The sequence below is a fragment of the Giraffa tippelskirchi genome, chromosome 5 (genome assembly GCF_054371585.1).
Source record: "Giraffa tippelskirchi isolate mGirTip1 chromosome 5, T2T-mGirTip1v1.2.pri, whole genome shotgun sequence".
NCBI lineage: Eukaryota > Metazoa > Chordata > Mammalia > Artiodactyla > Giraffidae > Giraffa > Giraffa tippelskirchi.
Window position 1 is genome coordinate 12520057 of NC_137279.1, and position 20939 is coordinate 12540995.

At 37.4% G+C, this 20939-nt stretch overlaps 1 protein-coding gene across 6 annotated transcripts in view; it reads right to left on the reverse strand.

Moving 5' to 3' along the window:
* Positions 1-20939, reverse strand: part of PLA2G4A (phospholipase A2 group IVA) — a 157836-nt gene that overhangs the window by 86231 nt on the left and 50666 nt on the right. For 5 of the 6 annotated variants that reach the window (XM_081491325.1, XM_081491321.1, XM_081491324.1 and 2 more), the window contains 2 exons: positions 4040-4188; positions 3138-3251 (listed from right to left, as the gene is read on the reverse strand). In XM_081491325.1, coding sequence (XP_081347451.1) covers positions 3138-3251; positions 4040-4188 — 263 coding nt within the window. Of the gene's footprint in view, positions 1-3137; positions 3252-4039; positions 4189-5087; positions 5229-20939 lie in introns of those variants that run through there. The other variant, XM_081491327.1, reaches the window with a different exon arrangement.

The following is a 20939-nucleotide window of genomic DNA, read 5'->3' on the forward strand; positions in this document are numbered from 1 at the left end:
AGAATATTCCCTGGAACACAATCAGTGTTGAATTAACAAATCAATGAATAGATTTGTCATGAGACTGCTTATTCTATTACTTAGCAGTTTATCATGAATATTTACTCCTCCAAACAGACTATTAGTTCCTCGAAAATGAAACCTTTGATAGCTTTCCCGATATTAAGCAAAGTTTTAGGTACACTGTAAAGACTCAGAGTCTCATATTAAAAAATAATCTATGGCTGGGTCAATACTTCAAAGCTGCATAAAAAAGATTTTTTAAATTATTACATTATCATTTTCCCATATCTGTAAATGGGAAGCATTGAAAACTTCTGGGTAAAAATAGTCAAGTGATAAACAAGACATTCTTTCTAGAGCATAGAAATTCATAGCTAGAAATAAGCTAACAGAGGGACTGTCCCTGGCGGTCCAGTGGTTGAGCCTCGGTGCTTCCAATGCAGCGGTGCGCGTTCCAGCCCTGGACTGGGAAGATTCCACATGCCTCCGAGCAACTAAGCCTATGTGCCACAACTCCTGAGGCCGTGCTATCGAGCCCACGCTCTGAGAGCCCGTGCTCAGCAACAAGAGAAGCCACCACAATGAGAAGCCTGCACATCAGAATTAGAGACTAGGCCCTGCTCACTGCAATTAGAGAAAAGCTAGCTGGCAGCAACGAAGACCCAGTGTTGCCAAAAATAAAGAAATGAATTTTTAAAAATAAATTAATTAATTTTAAAAAAAGAACTCTCATTCAGATTGAAACTACAAAGGACTCTTGAGAAGAGTGTAATGAAAAAAAAGTTGTTTGGCCAACTGTTTTTTCAAGCACGTTAAAGAAAATAATTATATAAGCTACTCAAAATTCAGGAATGTAGAAAGTCTTTTTCAGAGCCCGGCAGTCACACACCTGAGCATAGGAAATGACAGGAGAGGTAATGCATGTTTTCCTACAGTTTCCTCTTTTAAAATCAAGCTTTGAGTCATAGACTGAAGAGCAGAAAAAAACGTTCCATTTTAGAAAGGCCAGTCATGCTTACAAAGCCCTCAACAAGGGTCTGTTGAGAACTGACCTTAGTAACATGCCTAGGTAATGTTAGCCTTTAACCACCTCTAACTCTCTACCCACTGCCTACCAGCATGTACCTGACAAGCTGTGTCACTTGTCATGCCTCAGCTTGCTTTCTTTTTTCAAGACTCCATGCCTTGGCAGTTTCTACTAGAAACTAGAATGCTCGTAACTGCTTCTCTGCCTACTGAAATTCAGCTCTTTACAAACATTTATATAAGCTTAATAGGCACACAGACACATGTATGAGGCACTAAGTACTATATGTATGGACGGCTAATCTATGTGAGTATTATATATATTTCTATAATCAATTATTGTTATATACTTTATATGTGGGCTTCCCAGGTAGCTCTAGTGGTAACGATTCTGCCTGACAATGCAAGAGATGCAAGAAACATGGGTTTGATCCCTGGGTTGGGCAGATCCCCTGGAGTAGGAAATGGCACCCTACTCCAGTATTCTTGCCTGTAAAATCCCATGGACAAAGGAGCCTGGCAGGCTACAGTCCATGGGGCCTCAAAGAGTTGGACACGACTGAGCACATTTTATATGTAATGTTATATACTTAATGTATAAACTGATATATAATCATATTTCATACAAAATTATATAAATATAAGTGATAATCATATCAGAATATATTTAAATGTAAAATGCATTATAATCTATTTGCTCTATTATACATAAATTATATAGATATATATAAATAGAATTAACTCATTTAATCATAGTGATTCTCCTATGAGATATTCTCTCCACTTTGCATGCTCAGTCACTCAGTCATGTCCAACTCTTTGAGATCCCATAGACTGTAGCCCACCATGCTCCTCTGTGCATAGAATTTTCCAGGCAAGAATACTGGAGTGGGTTGCCATTTCCTCCTCGAGGGGTCTCCACTTCACAGGTGAGTAAATCGAGATTCAGAGAAGCTAGGTGATTTTGCCAGGATGAAACGGATGGTAAGAAACAAAGGTGGGATTTAAACACCAAACAATCTGGCTTCAAATGACAAGGTGTTAACAGCTATATTCACTGTCTGACCTGCTCAAAGTCACCTACTGATACGGATCCACACCTGGCCTCCTTTCATAACACAGTCTTTCTTTATTCTGTCTTCCCACTGCACTCTGTATATACCCCACTGATACTTAATCTTGCTGTGTGGTGGTTTCTTTTCATCACATATATCTCCTTATATCCATTTACTTTCCCAACCTCTACCTCACCTCCACCCCAAATGAAGATAATTGAGGGAAGAGCTTCCTAGATCTTACGCTTCTTTAGATGCCTTGACCACAAGACAATGATGGGTAGACTCCAGTAAACACTTGAAAGAGGAATGAATGAAATAACTTTAAAATGTGGCCAGTGTATCTCTTGGCACTGGACAGAAAATACATAGAAGACGTGCTTCCTAGAGCAGCTAAAGGGATCGGTGGGGAGTGTGTGACTGCAGTGTCCATAAAGCACCAGGGTTCCTCTGATTACATGAACTGGTCAGGTAGTCCTCAGGGCTTAAGTCAGTTCTTAGGCATGCGTGAAGACTATTCTAAACTCCTGGCCTACAGGAGTTTAGTTTGAAGAGGTTAAAAGATTCAGTCCCAATGAACAACATGTAATTATCATGGAGGTTCAGGAAGAAAGAGATAATTCCAGATGATAACTCTTAGGAAAGGAAGTAAGATTAAGGGGTATGTACATTTGGGTGAGAGGAGAGAGATTTGGAAAGTCATTTGAAGGGACAAAAACAGCGAGCTGCACCCAAGAATAAATTAACGCATTGACAAACTTTCTGAACCCTGGTCTACCAGCTGCTTACATTTCTCACTGTAAAATACTAGTTTTCTGTAAAAGTAAGTTTCTTGTAAAAAGACTCTAATGTTTGCTCGGTGTAAATAATTTTTCTAGGGTTTTATTATTCTTAAAAAAATTATTGAAATCTCAGAAATGCAGCACACCTAAGAAACAAAGAAAAAAAGAAAGGAAGGAAGGGAAGGATTTCCAAACATTAAACTCCAACTTTCCAGATTAACTAGATTTTATCTGACATAAGGTTGAAAAATAATTCTGTTGTGTTGCTTACTTGATTGAAAATAAAAGGAACCTGTTTCCTCTCTCCCACTTTCATAGAAGATATGGGAAACGTTGTTGTCCCAAGAGTTTCATCCATAACATAATTGGCATCCATCAACGTGATCTGTAGAGAGTAAAAAATAGAGCACAGGTATCAAATTTTTCTGGGATCTTTGAAAATTATATCTAAAATCTCCACCACACTTAAAAAAAATGAAAATTCTCAAGTAATATTTAATAGTCATTTTGAAATCCTAAATATTCTACTAGTAATAATATTTTGTCTTTTCTTTCTGAGTTTCTAACATAATCATTCATTTTTTCACTTTGGTGATTGACCTACTCATTATCACATTTTGAAAAATGAAATTTCTCCCCTCTCAGAGGAAATGCTATTTTAGAATATGAGAAAGAAGTTAATGCAGAAAAGTCATGCAACTGTTGGATAAGATCTATGTGAACTTATTTTAAAGCTAAGTTATTTCAAATTTAAGCTAATAAAGTTAACTTATTTTGATGTCCTAATCAACTGGCAATATTTTATCCTTTGTACTTGGATCCTCCCTTTTAAAACAGAAAGAATGTTTTCTCCAAAATGCAATTGATTGGTATGGTTTAGTCACTAAATCATGTCTGACTCTTGTGACCCCATGGACTGTAGCAAAGTACATGATGAGGATTAAAGACTCTAGCCCCACCTAACTCCTGTATTTGGACACTCACACAGCTGGATGTGTGGCAGGTAGAAGCTCATCTACCATATACTGCACAGCTGGACTCCAACTACCAAACCGAGAAGAATGAAGGCAGTGAGAGGAAAAATTTGATGCTTTCAACTTGAAGATAAGCCATAACTCCCCCAATGACTCACTTGACCCCCATTGACCCACTATCCCCCAATGACTCACTTACCTCTAAAACATTTTCCTGATTAGGATCCAAAATAAATTCAAAGGTCTCGTTCCACACAGGGTTTATGTCATTATTGAAGTGTCTTGTTCTCTTCCTGCTGTCAGGGGTTGAAGAGATGAAAAGTTCCACATAGGGGTCTGGAGTGTCAACTGTAGACAGTAAACACAAGTGAGAAGGAAGCAAAAATGTGATTAAGTTCTGATTTTTTTTTTATCGACATGTGTTATCAGGTTATTTTCAATTAATCTACAATTACATATTTGAAATGTCTGAGACCAAATAATATCTAATGGAAGAACGTTGCAGGTTATATACTTTCTACATATCACACCCTTGTACTTCCTAACAGTCCTTTGAGAGGGAATCATTATTAGGTGATCTATTCAGAATTCCTCTGACTGCCTAGAGGTCATGGTCACTGCAATCAACATCTCAGTCCAACTACAGACAGTGATAACAATCTCCTTTAGCTAACCACAGCATAACCTCTACCCCAGGACTACAATGGTGACAAGATTATGAGCTCAGGATCATTGTGACTGTTTATATTAGAAAAATAACCCAACTATGTTATTTGCCAAACCAAATAATGAAAGCCAGTGTGATGAAAATACTGTTTATAGTTATAAGGCTGCCTTGGATGGCTGTACAGGTTGTACACTGAAAAACTCTAAGGGGAGGCATTTACAATAGTAGTCAATACATATTTCTGTGTTTATTATGGTGGTACTCAATTGGATGGAAGTGAGTATATCAAGGAAGTGACAGCTTCTTCTGTTGCATGTAAAGACCCACTGAATCAGGGCATGATATGGGTACCATTTTAAATTGAGAGAAATAACTGCAATGAACTGTTTAAATTTCCTCCCTATATATATGCGTGTGTGTGTGTGTGTATATATATATACACACATATATATATATTTAATAGCAAGGCAACTGACCCTGAGTGTGGAAATATTGATCATTTTCTCTTTGCTGGCTTCTCTGAATCCTCATCTTACACTACTGCACATACTATATTTTACAAAGGAAATTACACACTTACCTGTCTTTTCCTACAAGACTGTGAACAATTTCCGGTTAGGAACTCCTCTTTGTAGCTTCAGAATCTAACAACCATCACAATATTTAAGGTCCCCTAACTTAAGGACTTGACTTTCCTCTTTAACACATCCTTTCCTGTGTGGCCATTATAACTCATAACCACAAAAACCAGCCATCGAGGGATGACTGACAGGATTTCTGCTGAGCACCTCACAGGCATGAGTCTCATTCTAATCTCACAAAACAGCACTCTAAAGCACTTCTAGCGTTGAGGCGACAAGAAACGAGAAATGTTAATATCACACAGCTAGTAAGTATCAGAGCAAGACGAGACTGCCACGGTCCTTCTCTCAATGACATCATGCTCCTAAGTGTTAAAGATATGATCATAAGGGGTGGCTTGCCAAGGAAAGAGGAGCTGGAAAGGTGTTTTGGAGAAGAAGAAGGGAGACAGGAGGAAGGGAAGAGAGGGAGAGTGGAAACAGAGAGAGGGTAAGGGTGGAAAGAGAGAGAGAGGTTGCAAAAGTCCACACAAAAAAAGATGCAAAAATTGAAAACAAAAGAAAAGCAAAAACAATAGTTTTTAAATGACTGGCTTTCAAATAATAATTTTTTGAATAATTTTTTAAATAATTTTTACAAATATACTTTGTCCTTTTACAATAGTTACGGTCAAATAATGTAATTGATGCCCTTCACAGTTCTTCTCTGTGGTCATCAGACTTTTTAAGTGGGCTTTTTTTTTTTTTTTTACTGTTAAGTGAGAAGATCTACAAATGAAGACTAAGCATTTGGGATTGTCACTTAGTTTATTTTTCCAGTTGGAGTTTATGCATCCTTGGTCAAAGGCAGCTGAGTCTTAAAACTGAGAGTATAAGATAAATGCCTAGGGTTTTGATTAAACACACAGAACTTTGACCCTCATTCCATAAGACCTATAATCGGGAGATCTATAGAGAGATATGCATTTTTAAACAATTACTCAGTTGATCTGAGGAGGTCAGGTCTGTTCACACTTTTGATATCTTTATTTTAGAGAGAAGGAAATAACTAGTTATTTTCATTGAATTTGTGTATTTCTTCATATTGAGATATAATTGATATATAACATTGTGTAAGGTGCACAATGGATTGGTTTAAAACATTTATACATAGCAATTTCTAACTTGATGCTTTTCTCTCTCAACAGATCAATGGTAGACAAATTAGAAAACAGAAGATTAGGCAGGAAGGATGGCAAGAGAAAATGGGTCAAAGAAAAGAAGGACATGCTACAAGGGGATTCAACTCATTCCTCAACCAGGAGATGACTGCTCCTTTTCCTTAACCATGTTTCTGCCATGTCACCAGTGCTCAGGGCTGCAAACCACAAATAAAACTACATATTTAGAACAGCAAGTAGAGGACTTCCCTAGTGGTCCAGTGGTTGAAAATCCACCTACCAATGCAGGGAATACAGGTTTGATCACTGGCCTGTGACGATTCCACGTGCTGTGGGGCAAATAAGCCCATGAACCACAACTACTGAGCCTGTGATCTAGAGCCCCGGTATCACAACTAATGAGCCCAAGAGCCACGACTATTGAAGCCCCCGAGCCTAGAGCTTGTGCTCCACAACAAGAGAAGCATCTGCAATGAGAAGTCCGTGCACTGCACTTAGACAATAGTCCCTACTGGCCACAACTAGAGAAAGCCCACGTGTAGCAAAGAAGACCCAAAGCAGCCAAAAATAACTCAAGAAAATTATTAGAATAGCATGAGATGGAAGATTATAAAGAAAAAATACCTTTCCTTTTCTGAGTAAAGAGAATATGATATGGCACTTCACTTTAAATGTATAAAAATGTAGCCCTTCCTCATCCGATAAGTTTAGTTTTTTATGGGACTAACGCTCTTTCTTCCCCCCTGAAATATTAGAAATGGAGAGGGAAATGGCAACCCACTCCACTATTCTTGCCTGGGAAATCTCATGGACAGAGGAGTCTGGCGGGCTACAGTCCCTGGGGTTGTAAAGACTCAGACCCAACTTAGCGACTTAACAACAACACAAAAATATTGAAAAACAAAAAACCAGGCAAAAGCTAATCTAGAAAACAAAAAGCATGCCAGGAAGGGGAAGTAAACATGGTAAACATCATTCACTCATCCAGCAAATATTTGGGTGCCTACTGAACGCCAGGGACTGCCCATCAAGAAGCAGTTTGAGGGAGCCAAACATGAAAGTATAGACTTGAAACATGGAAGTGAGTCAAACGCTAATACCCTAATTTTAGAGGGAAGGAAGACAAGCAGATACACTAAACTAGTGACTAGTAACTCAGTCACCCAGGTTGTTACACATACATAATGTTAAATCATAGGTGGAGAATTGGCCTTATGCGGTTTGATCTTTATTTGAATCTTTGAAAAAGAGGAGGGACTGGTTTTCTCCAGTCAAACAAGAAAGAGAAAGTAGAAAGTGAAGTTCTTTGTGAGGAACCAGATAGGGGCAGGAAGCAGCAAATTGAAGCAACATGAATCAACTAGTGATATTAACATCTTCTCATTTTGGACTCTCATTCGGTCATATGCTCTCTTGCAAAATAATTAAGAAAATACCATACAACATGATGCCAGCCCTGTGTTTATATGTCAGAACATCAACAGATTTTTTTTTTTTTTATCTTTTGGCCATGCCACAGGGCATGAGGAATTTAGTTCCCCAGTCAGGAAGTGACCCATGCCCCTTGCATTGGCAGTGCAGTTTTAACCACTGGACAACCAGGGAAGTCCAACAGACATTTTTTAAAAAAGAAAAAGTTGAAATCTAGTGCAAAGCTGTCATTTTAGATTCTTATTTTTACTTTTGAATACAGTCAATACTCTAAAAGTTTTTGTCAAGACTGGTGGTTTTTCTAGTTTTGCTTCATTAATAAGACACATCAAAGAGGAAACATCAAAGGTTGCTAAACAGTGGAAAACCACTGACAGCTGCAAACCGTGATACTGCAATCTGCATCACTGCTTATCTTTGCAAGTTAAGAAACAGCTGTAGCAGTGGTGGACAACACAGGATGAAAGGAAGTTTTAAGAAGCTATTTTAAAATTGGATTAAGAGAATCACATAGCTCACTTAAAAAAAAAACCACATAATCTATAATCTTCATTGGCAGGAAGCTTTGAAAGGGGACGTCAGTCCATTTTTGACAGCAAAACTTAGCCCATACTTTAGAGTAATTCCTAGAAATGCATTAAGGGGAGAAAAAAGTCGAACACATGAAAAAAAACTTCATTTCATGCCTTTGTGAATTAATGCTTATCGGATTAACAGGGTGTTGAGTCACTGATTCAGCTTCACCTTGATTAGCTCCAATGAAACGGGTGGTAAAGATGCAATGTGTGGGCACAGACTTTCTTACATTGTATCCTTTCGTTTGAATCGTGACTAACAAAAATGTTGGGGGTGTGAGATACAGATCTTTTTTTGCTCCCATAAAGATGACATGAAACTACACGCATCAGAAATAACTTCAGAATTCCCGGGTTGTAAAACTTCTCATAAACTTCAGTAGTTGAAGGAGTGCCCTCCTAAAGTCATAACAAGGACATCTGTCATTTCAGCTTTGTCTGAGTCATATATTATATGATTCATCAGAGGAGCTGGTGGCAGCTTCCAAACTCCAAGTTTGGTTTTAAATATGCTCCATTTGCTTTCTCATATCCACTTTGCTCAGTAGCACCTTAAACTCTTTGCTTCAAATAAAGACGACCCATGTGCTGTGCTTAGTTGCTTCAGTCATGTCCAACTCTTTGCAACCCCATGGATTGTAGTCCATCAAGCTCCCCTGTCCGTGGGATTTTCCAGGCTAGAATCCTGGATTTGATTGCCATGCCCTCTTCCAGGGGATCTTCCTGATCTAGGGATCAAACCCGAGTCTACAGTCTCCTGCATTGTAGGTGAGCCACTGGTGAAGCCCAAAGATGCCCTGTAATGTTACAATTCGTGCGATACATGCAGCAAAACAAACAAACAAAAAAACCAAAGGAAAAGTCCCCCCAGGTCCACAGTAAAACATCCCATTCTGGGGACTTCCCCGGTGGTCCAGTGGTTAAGAATTCACTTTTCAATGCAGAGGACTCAGGTTGGATATCTGGCCAGGGAACTAAGATCCTACATGCCTCTGAGCAACTAAGCCCGTGAGCTGCAATTACGGAGCCTACATGCCACATCTGAGAGTCTGTGCACCACAACGAAAGATCCTGCATGATGCAACAAAAGGGCCAACTGCTGCATCCAATACCCAACACAGTCAAAAAAAAAAATTCCATTCTGAATAGCTGCAATCCACTGACAGTGAGCTTAAAGTAGTGTTTCCCAAAACATAGTCCACTAACGTATCTTCATAGAATCACCTGAAGAGTTAAAATGCAGACACCTTGCATTTTCAGAGTCTTCAGCATGGACCTGGAAGTCTGCATTTTAACAACTTCATCAGATGATACCTAGGCACACAAGTTTGAAAAGTGGGGTTTAAAGTACATTATGACAATCATGTATCACGGGCTTCCCTGATGGCTCAGATGGTAAAGAATCCACCTGCAATGCAGAAGACCCAGGTTCGGCTCCTGGGTCAGGAAGATCCCCTGGAGAAGGAAATGGTAACCCACTCCAGTATTCTTGCCTGGAGAATTCCATGGACAGAGGAGCCTGGTGGGCTACAGTCTATGGGGTTGCAAACAGTTGAACACGACTGAGCAGATAGCACACACACATGACAATCAAATAAAGAACAATGGTTTAATAACCCCCACAGAAAAGTAGAAACATTTTGGCATTGCAAAGTCAACGAGCTCACCAGACTTCGTCATGGAGTTATTCTGCCTGTAAACTATATTAAGCACAATAAATTAATTCATGTCTGTTTCTCACTAGCCATTAAATACATTTTCAAGTGACCAAATGAAAACAAATCCAAGAATAAAGTACATGAGGGTGTGTGAGCTGGCAATCTATTTAAGGTGATGTACTAATCTTCAAGTGTTCTGCTTCAGTTGCCACCAAAGTATGAATGTCCCAGTAAGACCAAAAACTAAATAATAATTTGTTGAAAAAATGCCTCTGAATACTATTCTCCAATGGGGTCACTCCTTTAAACATTTATGATTTAGGAATAATAATTATATGGAGAACTTAGAGCTTTTAAACTTAAAGGTTTAAAAACATAAATGTTTTATGATGCCAACCTTTTCACTATTCCCACACTTTTTGTATTTCAGTTGCTAAGTCACATATGACTCTTTGCAACCTCATGGACTGCATCACACCAGGCTCCTCTGTACTTCACTATCTCCCAGAGGTTGTTCAAATTAATGTCCATTGAGTCGGTGATGCTATCTAACCTTCTCATCCTCTGCCAACCCCCTCTCCTCCTGCCCTCAATCTTTCCCGACACCAGGATCTTTTCCAAAGAGTCAGCTCTTCACATCAGGTGGCCAAAGTATTGGAGCTTCAGCAACAGTCCTTTCAATGGATATCCAGGGTTGATTTCCTTTAGGATTGCCTGGTTGGATCTCCTTGCTGTCCAGGGGACTCTCAAGAGCCTTCTCCAGCTCCAGTTTGAATGCATCAATTCAGGGCTCAGGCTTCTTCAGTGCTCCCTGCACTATGCCAGCTCATTTACTGATATAAACCCTGGGAAAGTGATGGTTAGCTCCACTATAAACATATGAATTCCAGTAACAGTTTAGTTCCTTTCTTAATGTAATATTTTTATTGAAGGATAAGATAGATGCAGAAAAATTATTAATAGGTGAGCTTAACCATACAGTTGGCTGAATTTTCATTAAATGAACTCACCCATGATACCACCACACGGATCAAGATACAGAAGAATATCAGCACTCCAAAAGCCTTCCCCATCTCCTCCAGAAGGGTGGCCATTACCCTTCTTTTGTCACTAGAGAGTATTTTTACTTTTATTTTTATCCTTATATAAATAGAATCAAGAATAGTATGTACTCCTGTACATATCAATCTGGCTTACTCTGCTCACCATTAAGTTTGTGAGTGTCATCCATATTGACATGTGTAGAATAACACATTCATTAATTATTAATGTAAACTGTTTTACTGTTTGAGCATTTCATAAAATATTTATCCATTCCACCGTTAGTGGACATTGGATTGTTTCTACTTTGGGCTATTACTAATGGTGCTGCTATGAACATCCTTGGACGTGGCATTTGGTGCACACATTTTTGTTTCTGTTGTGAAATTCCTAAGAATGCAATTACTTGGATGTGGAATTATTATGCCTTTGTACATCCTGATGTTAATACTCACACGGCATGAATGATTCTCAGTATTTAATATTGTCAGTTTTGTAATTTTAAACATCTGGTGGATATGTAACAATATCTCACTAAAGATTAAATTCACACATCTTGCATGACTATCTGAGGCTGAATAATTCTTTATGTGTTTCTATTGGTCTGTTGGATATTCTCTTGAGTAAAAGACATACTCAAAATCTTGTCCAATAAACTTGGCATTATTTATTAGAAATGCTGCCTTTAACCCTAATACTACAATATAAACATTTCATTAATTAAGTGGTTGTATAAGTGTTTATGGACTTACAGACTGTCTACTGTATTCATTTAAGCTTGTAGCAACTCCAATTAGTATTATTACAGTTTATAATAAATAATATTTTTATAATAAATTTTTATGATAATTATTGTATTTTATAGTAAATTATTACACTGTGAATTATTATTATTATTTTATTTCAGCACTTAAAAAATGTCATTCTTTTACTTCATGGCTTCTATCTGGTCTGTTGAGGAATTTACTTTCAGTTTTTTGCTTTTCTCTTGTTCAGTCGCTCAGTTGTGTCTGACTCTTTGCGATCCCATGGACTGCAGCACGCTAGGCTTCCCTGTCCTTCACCATCTCCCAAAGCTTGTTCAAACTCATGTCCAATGAGTCATGATACCATCTAACCATCTTATCCTCTGTCGCCCCTTTCTCCTCCTGCTGTCAATCTTTACCAGCATCAGGGTCTTTTCCAACGAGTCAGCTCTTGCTGTTCTGAATATGTGCTTTTCCCCTCTGGATGCTTTCAAGATGTTTTTTCTTTGCCTTTTGTTTTCAACAGATTTAATGCAATATGCGTAATATCTGATTTTTTTGTATTTACCCTTGAGTTCATAACAGCATTTTTATCCATTACAGAAAATTCTCAGCCATTATATCTTCAAATATTATTTCTGCCCCATTCTCTTTCTCTTCCCCAGAGATTTTTAAATCATACCCCAGATATTCATTATACTTTAATCTATATTTTATTTCACACTTTGTTCTCTGTATTTTAGTCTGGATACTTTCTACTGGCCTATTCAGTTTACTAATTCTCTCTCTTCAATTGCCTTCAAACTATGGTAAACCCATCTACTGAACTTCAATTTTCATTCATCATGTTTTGAGTTTCAAATTCTCCATTTGCTTCTTTTCTATGCATCTGGATCCCTGGTAGAATTCTCCATCTTGCCATCTATTTTCTTGAACATATTAATCTTAGTTAAAGTTCATATCTAGTACTCGGGGATCTATTTATTTTTCTTGATCTTATTTTTTTTTGGTCTACCTAGCAATTCTTGACTGAATGCCCAGAACTTTTCATGAAGAATTGTGGAGGAGCTAGATCTACCTCCCCAGAGGACCCATCTTATTCTCTGGCAAGCAGTGAGAATGGGATGAATCTGCTCAATTTAATAAAAAACTGACTTGACTTAAATCAAAAACTGACTTGACTTAAAGTTCAGTCTACTTCTTATCCACTCTCATCCAAAACCTCTCAACTGAGAGCCTGGGGTGTTTCCTTGGCCCCTTTTATTTGGCAGTTCTGATACTCATTTTTCTTTTCCTCTTAGCACTATGATACTGCCAACAACATTGCTTTGCTTTTCTCATATTTTGTGTTGGCTTCTTAGCCTGTTGCTTTGCATAGATTACAAATTTGGCTCCTACACATGGTGAAGGTACTGACTTTCAGGTGAAGGTACTGACTTTCAGCTTCTCTATCCTTCTTTTCTCTCGGGGATCTTGCCCCTCAAATTCTAACTGACTTGGTTCTGAAATCCAGCTTTCATATCCCCAAATCCTTTGAGATTGCCAAAGTTCTAGTGGATTCCCTGCTTCTTCACTACTTGGCCACATCTCACATCCCCATCACCCCCACACCCACTGAGATTCCACAGTGGATTGAGTGGGAAGTGGCTAGCAGAATACTGGACCTAATTCAATGACTTCTCTTCTCACTGAGATCTTAGTCCCTCAAACCCTAGTTGACTCAGTGGCTTTTCAATCTTTCAGACATTTTAAAAATTAATTTAATCTGTATTTCCTAAATTGCTCTTAGGAGAAAGGAATGCTCCACTGTTAGTTACTTCAGCATAGTCCAATGTCATTTAACTATTAACTTGAACAAACATATAACTAATCCCTATTCTTTTTTATTTCCATTCTCCACGTGGTTGTTCAAACATTTACTGCTTTTCTCATGTCACCTACCCTACTCACTATTTCTCATCTAAGAAAACAACTCGGGTTCACACCTCACCAGGAAAACAAGAAGGAGAGGATTAAATGTTCTCTTCCCCATCCCTCACAATTTTAAAAATATATTAATTATTGGAAACTGTATTTATTCATATTTAAATTCTTCCCTGATGTCTTAGAAGAAAAAGTTTCCATATACTCTTTTTTCAATTTCAGTCTATTCCATCTCCTCTCAGAGATTTCTCATTTATTTATCTCCAACTCCAAATGTAATCTGTAAATATTTGCTTGGGCATGGCTACTTCCTTTCAACCTATAAATATAAACAAACATTGATTATTCTAAAAAACAAATACAATTTTAATTGATTCTGCCAGTTCCTCAAGATCTTTCTTCTCTTCCATCAAAGTTTTTGGAAAAATAATTTAGTTTATATTTACTGCTTCTAAGTCCCATTACCCATAAACTCCTAACCTATTATGCTCTGCCTTATTTTATTACCATAATCAGTCTATTATCTCTTATTTTGCAGTTTTGTTGAGATTTAATTGACAAATGACACTGTGTAAGTCTGAGGCATACAATATGATTATTTGCTACACATACCTACTGCCGAATGACTACCACAGTTGAACTAGTCAATACCTCCATTCCCTAACATAATTGCCTTTTCTTTTTTATGGTAAGAACATTTAAGATCTACTCTCTTAGCTAATTTCAGGAAAATAATACAAGTATTTTTTTTTTAATTTTAGATGTATTTATTTATTTGACTTTGTTGTGGCACGTGGAATCTAGTTCCCTAACCAGGGAAGGAACTCAGGTCCCCAGCATTGGGGGCACAGAGTCTTAGCCACTGGACTACCAAGGAAGTCCCAGAAACATAATACAATGTTATTAACTACACTCAGCATGCTGTACATTACAGCCCCAGAACTTATTCTTCTTATAACTGGAAGTGTGTACTTTTTAACAAACATTTCTCTATATCGACTTCCTCCCCTCATCAACTCCTGACAGTTATCATATCATAACTTCAATGTAAAATTCAATGTGTGTTTTTTCTCAATTTTCATTTGATTTGGCATATATGCAATGCTCTTTATGCAATTATCTTCTTTTGTGTCCAAATTATCATTTTTTTTCTGATTCCCTAACTACATCTCTTTCTTCATTGTATCTGAAATCTTTTACCCCCAGCTTACCACTAAACTATGGACTTTCTCTTTATTGGTCTTACAAATCTCCATTAGAATGTTTTAGAAGAAAGTGAACTCTTTAAAAAATTTAGTGCTCACGTAGTCAAAACCATTTGAAAAGGAATTATCACAGCTCTTTATACAGTTTTGGGGTTTATTTGTGGCCCTATCACACAGCATGTGGGATCTTAGTTCCCTCACCAGGAATCAAACCCATGTCCCCTGCAGTGGATGGACAGAGTTCTCACCACTGGACCACCAGAGAAGTCCTATCCAGTCTTAAGAATACCCAACGTGTATCCTTCGAGTCACACAGCACATATCAATCCTATAGTATAACTATTCTCAGATCCTCTAAAGCCAATCATCTTCAGGTTTAAATGGCAGTCATCATACATACCTCCTTGCAGCCTTGAGGAAATGACGAATACAAGATTCTTGATTACACACCCATATGTCATCTATTGCTAAGTAATCTATTTTGAATTTTTTTCCCTAAATGCAAAAGCAAAGGAAAAACAAAGCAAAACCAGACCAAAAAAAAACTAAACTAAAAACTTGTTCTTTTTCCTGAATTTCTTATTTTATTGAATAGTACTATCATTTCTGTTTGAGACAGAAACATGAGTCATTCTCTTTTCCTCATAGCTCCTGTTTCCAACTTTTACCTATTTCACCTTTAACATGCTGGCTCCTCAGTTCCTCTCAAAATGTCCCTTACCCAGTTCAACCAAGTCACTTGGACTAGTCACATAATTTCGTTTGTTGCTTATCTTCCCATATTTAAGCCACTCTCCATAATGCTGCCATACTTGTCTTTGTGAAACACTTTTGACCTTCAGTGCAAGCCTAACCACTGTGATAACATGCCTACAAGGGCCTCCCCCACTGGACCCCAGGTTTCTTTCTGGTCAATGACCCTCCTTCCAACAGGCACTAGAACATTCAGGCCATGAAGCATCTCTGGAATCCACACATTTCAAACACACTGCGCAGTCACATTGATGGCAGAAGTATCTGTTCTATCCAAGAGAACATTGCTTCTCTTTTACTTAAAAGCATATCATTGTGTTTTCATTGGACAGTTTAGCTGATAACTAAACACTAGTCATTCATAACTAAATGTTATTCAAATCTTTGTCCTTGTCCTAAGACTATCCAAGATAAGGATCCAAAGACTGTACACTTAAAAGATGCATGGAATGAGCTGTTCTCTCTATGCTTCCCTTATCTAGTTCATAAGTCAACTTCTATTTTCCTCTCGGGTTACATTGGGCACTGCCAATCACGTCTCCTAGTGGCCTCATCTTCATAAAGTAAAAATAATTCCACATAATCTTTAACTAGCTCTGAGCAATACTGTAGAAGTGGTGACCTTTATTTATAGGCACAACCATCTCTCCTTTCTAACTTCTTTCTACTCTTAACAAAGTATGTCTCATACTTCCTAGTACTTTGTCCTACCCCATTTATTTGTATTTTAATACACAGATATCAATGTCAGTTATTTTTTTCCAAGTGCATTTGTATTTAACTTTTATTTCCAAGTATTAAACACAAATATAAATGAATAAATAAGCAAATCTTCAAATCCCAGAGTGCCTTCCTTAATAACTCAAAAAATAGGGCAAAGTGCCAAGGGTTTATGAATATCAGCCTCTACTCCCTCCAGAACGGGCTCAAAATTAGAATTGTTATGGCTATAGGTGTTGAAGGGGAACCCCTGCAAATTGCTGGAAATGCAGAAGCTAGAGAAGTTAGTGAAGAATTCGATGTGGTTTAGTAAAATAGATCTTTGACAGTGATTCTGTATATACTGGAGAGAGACGTGCAAAACCCTTATAATTAAGGCAGCATTGTCTAGGAACTCAAATAATTATAGAAGGCTTTTTCTTCATTTGAAATTATGAAGCCACTTTATTAACACTATTTGGTGATCCCTTTATCAGGCAGAGTCTCCAATTTGAACACCTCCTATTTTTCATTTTCTTTTTTTCTCACAGCCTCTGATCTTGCATGGTGTCTTCTCAGCGTCACATGTTTCCTTTTGAAACGAACATGAAACTATCAGAATGTACCATCAGCCAAATGGATGTCAGAAAGAAAGCCCAGTAACATCTACTCACAATTGACTTGGTACATTTTGTACTAACAACTGACTTACTAAAGTAATGAAGAAAGCTACCATCTGGCGTATAGCAAAAATGACTTATTGTAAAGAACACTGGTGTTGATGAAAGAACAAAGATACATGGAAAATGACCTAAAGAAAGCTAAACATAGATCTAAAACAGAACAGCAAGTTTTGTTGTTGTCTGCATTGCCCTCTTACTTAAATCTCTATGATACCTTTTTGGAAGACAACAAAAATACTTCTGTTATCAGTATTTCTGCTTGGAACATTTTAAAGATTCATAAACTAGGGATGTTTTTTAGAATCCCTTTAGGTTGGAGAGAGTAAATCTCTAGAAATTCTTATGTAGTATTATAAATCATATTAATATGTTTATATCATTAATTTTAGCTATGTGGATTTATCAATATATTATATGTATATATAATTCCACTCTGTGCAAGAATAATTCTTTTTCATTAAAACAGGAGTTCTTAACTTTGACATTACTGACATTTGAGGGTAGATAAGCTTTTGCTCTGGGGCACTGTCTGTGACCTCTACCCACTAGAAGCCAGCAGGATCTCCCGATTGTGACAACTAAAAATGTCTCCAGGGACTTCCCTGGTGGTCTGATGGTTGAGACTCCATGCTTCCAATGCAGGGGGTACAGATTTGATCCCTGGTGGAGAAGGCAATGGCACCCCACTCCAGTACTCTTGCCTAGAAAATCCCATGGATGGAGGAGCCTGGTAGGCTACAGTCCATGGGGTCGCTACGAGTCGGACACGACTGAGCAACTTCACTTTCACTTTTCCCTTTCATGCACTGGAGAAGGAAATGGCAACCCACTCCAGTATTCTTGCCTGGAGAATCCTAGGGACGGCGGAGCCTGGTGAGCTGCCGTCCATGGGGTCGCACAAAGTCGGACACGACTGAAGTGACTTAGCAGCAGCAGCAGCAGCAGCAGGGAACTAGTATCCTATATGCCTCGCAAGGTGGCCAAATAAAATAAAAAGTATATCAAAATAAAAATGTTTCCAGACATTTCCCAATGTGCCTGGGGCCAAAACTAATCACCAGTTTAGAACCACTGAACTAGAATAGGGCATTATCCCTGCTATCTGATATTTATTCTTGGGATAAATCACTAAAAATAAGCCAAATTCCCTAAGTAGTGTAATTAGATGAGCTATAGCAATCTCATTTAAAAAATATTTCCTTATATTTTTTTCCAAATTGAAACGCCCCGCATTCATATCCATTCCAGACATTAAAACTCTACTTAAGTTATAAAACCCATCTCCACCTCTATTCAAGCTGTAAAGTCTTCTCAGAAGCTTACTGTCAACACTTTTCAAAATTAGTAGTAATACTGTATAATCTAAACACACAATCACTGAGCTATTTACACTCATTTCATCTTCCCAACTAGGTCATAAATAGCTCAAAGACAAAGCTGCTGCATGAATAGACATCAGTGTGAGATAGGCTTGAGTTCTCGCCCCAAAACAGAACAGCTGTGTGATTTGGGGCTATTCATTTAATGTCTTTAAGCAAATCCCTACATTGGTAAAATGAACAACATCACATATCTCACAGTGCTACAGAAATGAGTAAATGAAATATAAAATCCTAAGAACCCTGCTTAGCATTTTTGTTTATTCATTTAACAAACACATTGTGTACATTATGCATCAAGCACTTTTCTAAGCATTTCATAATCTCATTTAATCGTCATTAAAAAAAGTCTAGGAGGGAGGAAGGATAAATTAGGAGTTTAGGGTTAACATAAACACACTTCCATTAATATGTATAAAATAAAAAAAAAACAAACAAGGACCTCCCTGTATAGCACAGGGAACTCTACTCAGCACTTTGTAATAACCTATAAGGGAAAAGAATCTGAAAAAAATCATATATGTATGTGTGTGTGTGTGTGTGTGCGCACGTAACTGATTCAGCAGTAAAGAACTCGCTTGCAATGCAGGAGATGCAGGAGACTCGTGTTCAGTCCCTGGGTCAGGAAGATACCCTGGAGGAGGAAATGGCAATCTACTCCAGTATTCTGGCCTGGAGAATCCCATGGACAGAGGAGCCTGGCCGGCTACAATCCATGGGGTCGCAAAGAGTTGGACATGACTGAAGCGACTAAACAAGCACACACATGCATGCATAACTGAATCTCTGTGCTATACACCTGAAACTAACACAACATTGTAAATCAATACTTCAATTTAAAAATATCTAGGAAGAAGCTATAATTATTATCCCACACTGAACAGTTAAGGAAATTGAGACCTAGGAAAGCTAAGTAACTTGCTCAAACTCACATTGTTAATGAAGGAGAAGGGAGATGTGAATCTAAGTAAGTCAGTTCCTGACAGAGTCAGTGTCCAAACCATTAGCCCAAGCTTCCTCGCTGGTATGAAACAGGCACTCTATAAAGGGATCTACCATAGGTATCGCATTCATTTCTTTTGTCCTTCAAGGCACCGAATGAGTACTGAGTCCACAACAGATGCTCAGCATGCATTGATGACATTAATAATGCTGGGATAAGCACTGGGTTATGTGTAACATTTCTTTTCCAAAGTTGAAATTTCAGAACTGTTATTTCATTTTGCATCTGGAAGTTTAGATTACCCTTTGAATACCAACTTAAAATAATTTTGTGTAGGATTTTATCTAAAATATTTCATGAAAAACATACTGATACATCAAATGAGGAGTGAGAAGGTAAAAGTGCTTCCAAAGAGTAGTAAAATCTACAAAACCCCTCATACAGGATCTCAGTGAACTTTAACTAGTCTTTTCAATCTCTGCATCATACAATTTTCTTTTTAAGAAAAAAGTTAAAATATGAAAATACTAAAATAATATATACGATAAGTGTTTTCCCATAAATTTTAGATCAGCAGAGCCACTCTCTTTGAAATGAAAACTTTAACTGTATGCTTTTCTTTGGAAATCTAAGAAACATTTAACCTGTTTTCTAATTTAATTCCACTAGATATTAATCACAGTGGTTCAATATATTAATAGAAGTGGTATATGATTTCGGACAAAGAGCATCTACTTAGCACATAACAAGAAGGTTATCTTCACTCAGCTGTAAAAACGGTTTTAAAAATTAGGGTTTTTTCCTTTAACTTTAGAAAATTAAAGATACCTTGTAGAACATTAAGATGTTGAAGAACATGTATGAAAAACATAAAAAGTTTTTTTAAGATGAAGAAGCTCAAGTATAAGATACATATACAATAAAGAACTAAATAAGGGAATTCCCTGGAAGACTAGGTGAGTAGGACCCATTACTGACAGGTCTTAGAAAAAATAAAAGGAGAACACATGGGTTGTGTCCCTACTACTACAGGTAATGTACTCTTCACCTTGACAGGAACCTGCTAATAAATTATCTCACAAAAGCGTGGCTGCCAAATATACCACTGGAATATAGCTCCATTTATCTTATTGAATCAATGTGGTGAAATCCACCAAGGATCCATTGATGTTAACAAAATATCATAAAATAGTATCATTCACTACGTTTACCTAAAACACACAAATATATACCTGTAAACAAACAAAAAAATCCATTGAAATTTAGATAGAGAGGAAAAAGACTAACCATACTCACAAAACCATTTGACAACTTAATAAATTGCATGACATTCTAATTAAGTTCAGAACAACAGAGCCTTTCTAACACATTTCTATTTTCCTACCATATAGAAAATACTAGATAAGAGATAAGAGACATACGTGTGTGTTCCGGAATACTTTGCTCATCTTGAAATTATTTTCCATAAAAAGCCCACTGGGAAATAATTTCAGACTTTTTGGAGTCATGGGTGGATACTCAGAAATATCACAAAAATATTTAGTAAACCAAAATTTATGTTTAATCACAACTGACATTAGGGAAAAGTTTGATTCAGAAGAGATGGCAACAGCAAGTGCCATTTATAAAAAGAAGTATTTGCAATTCCATAATTA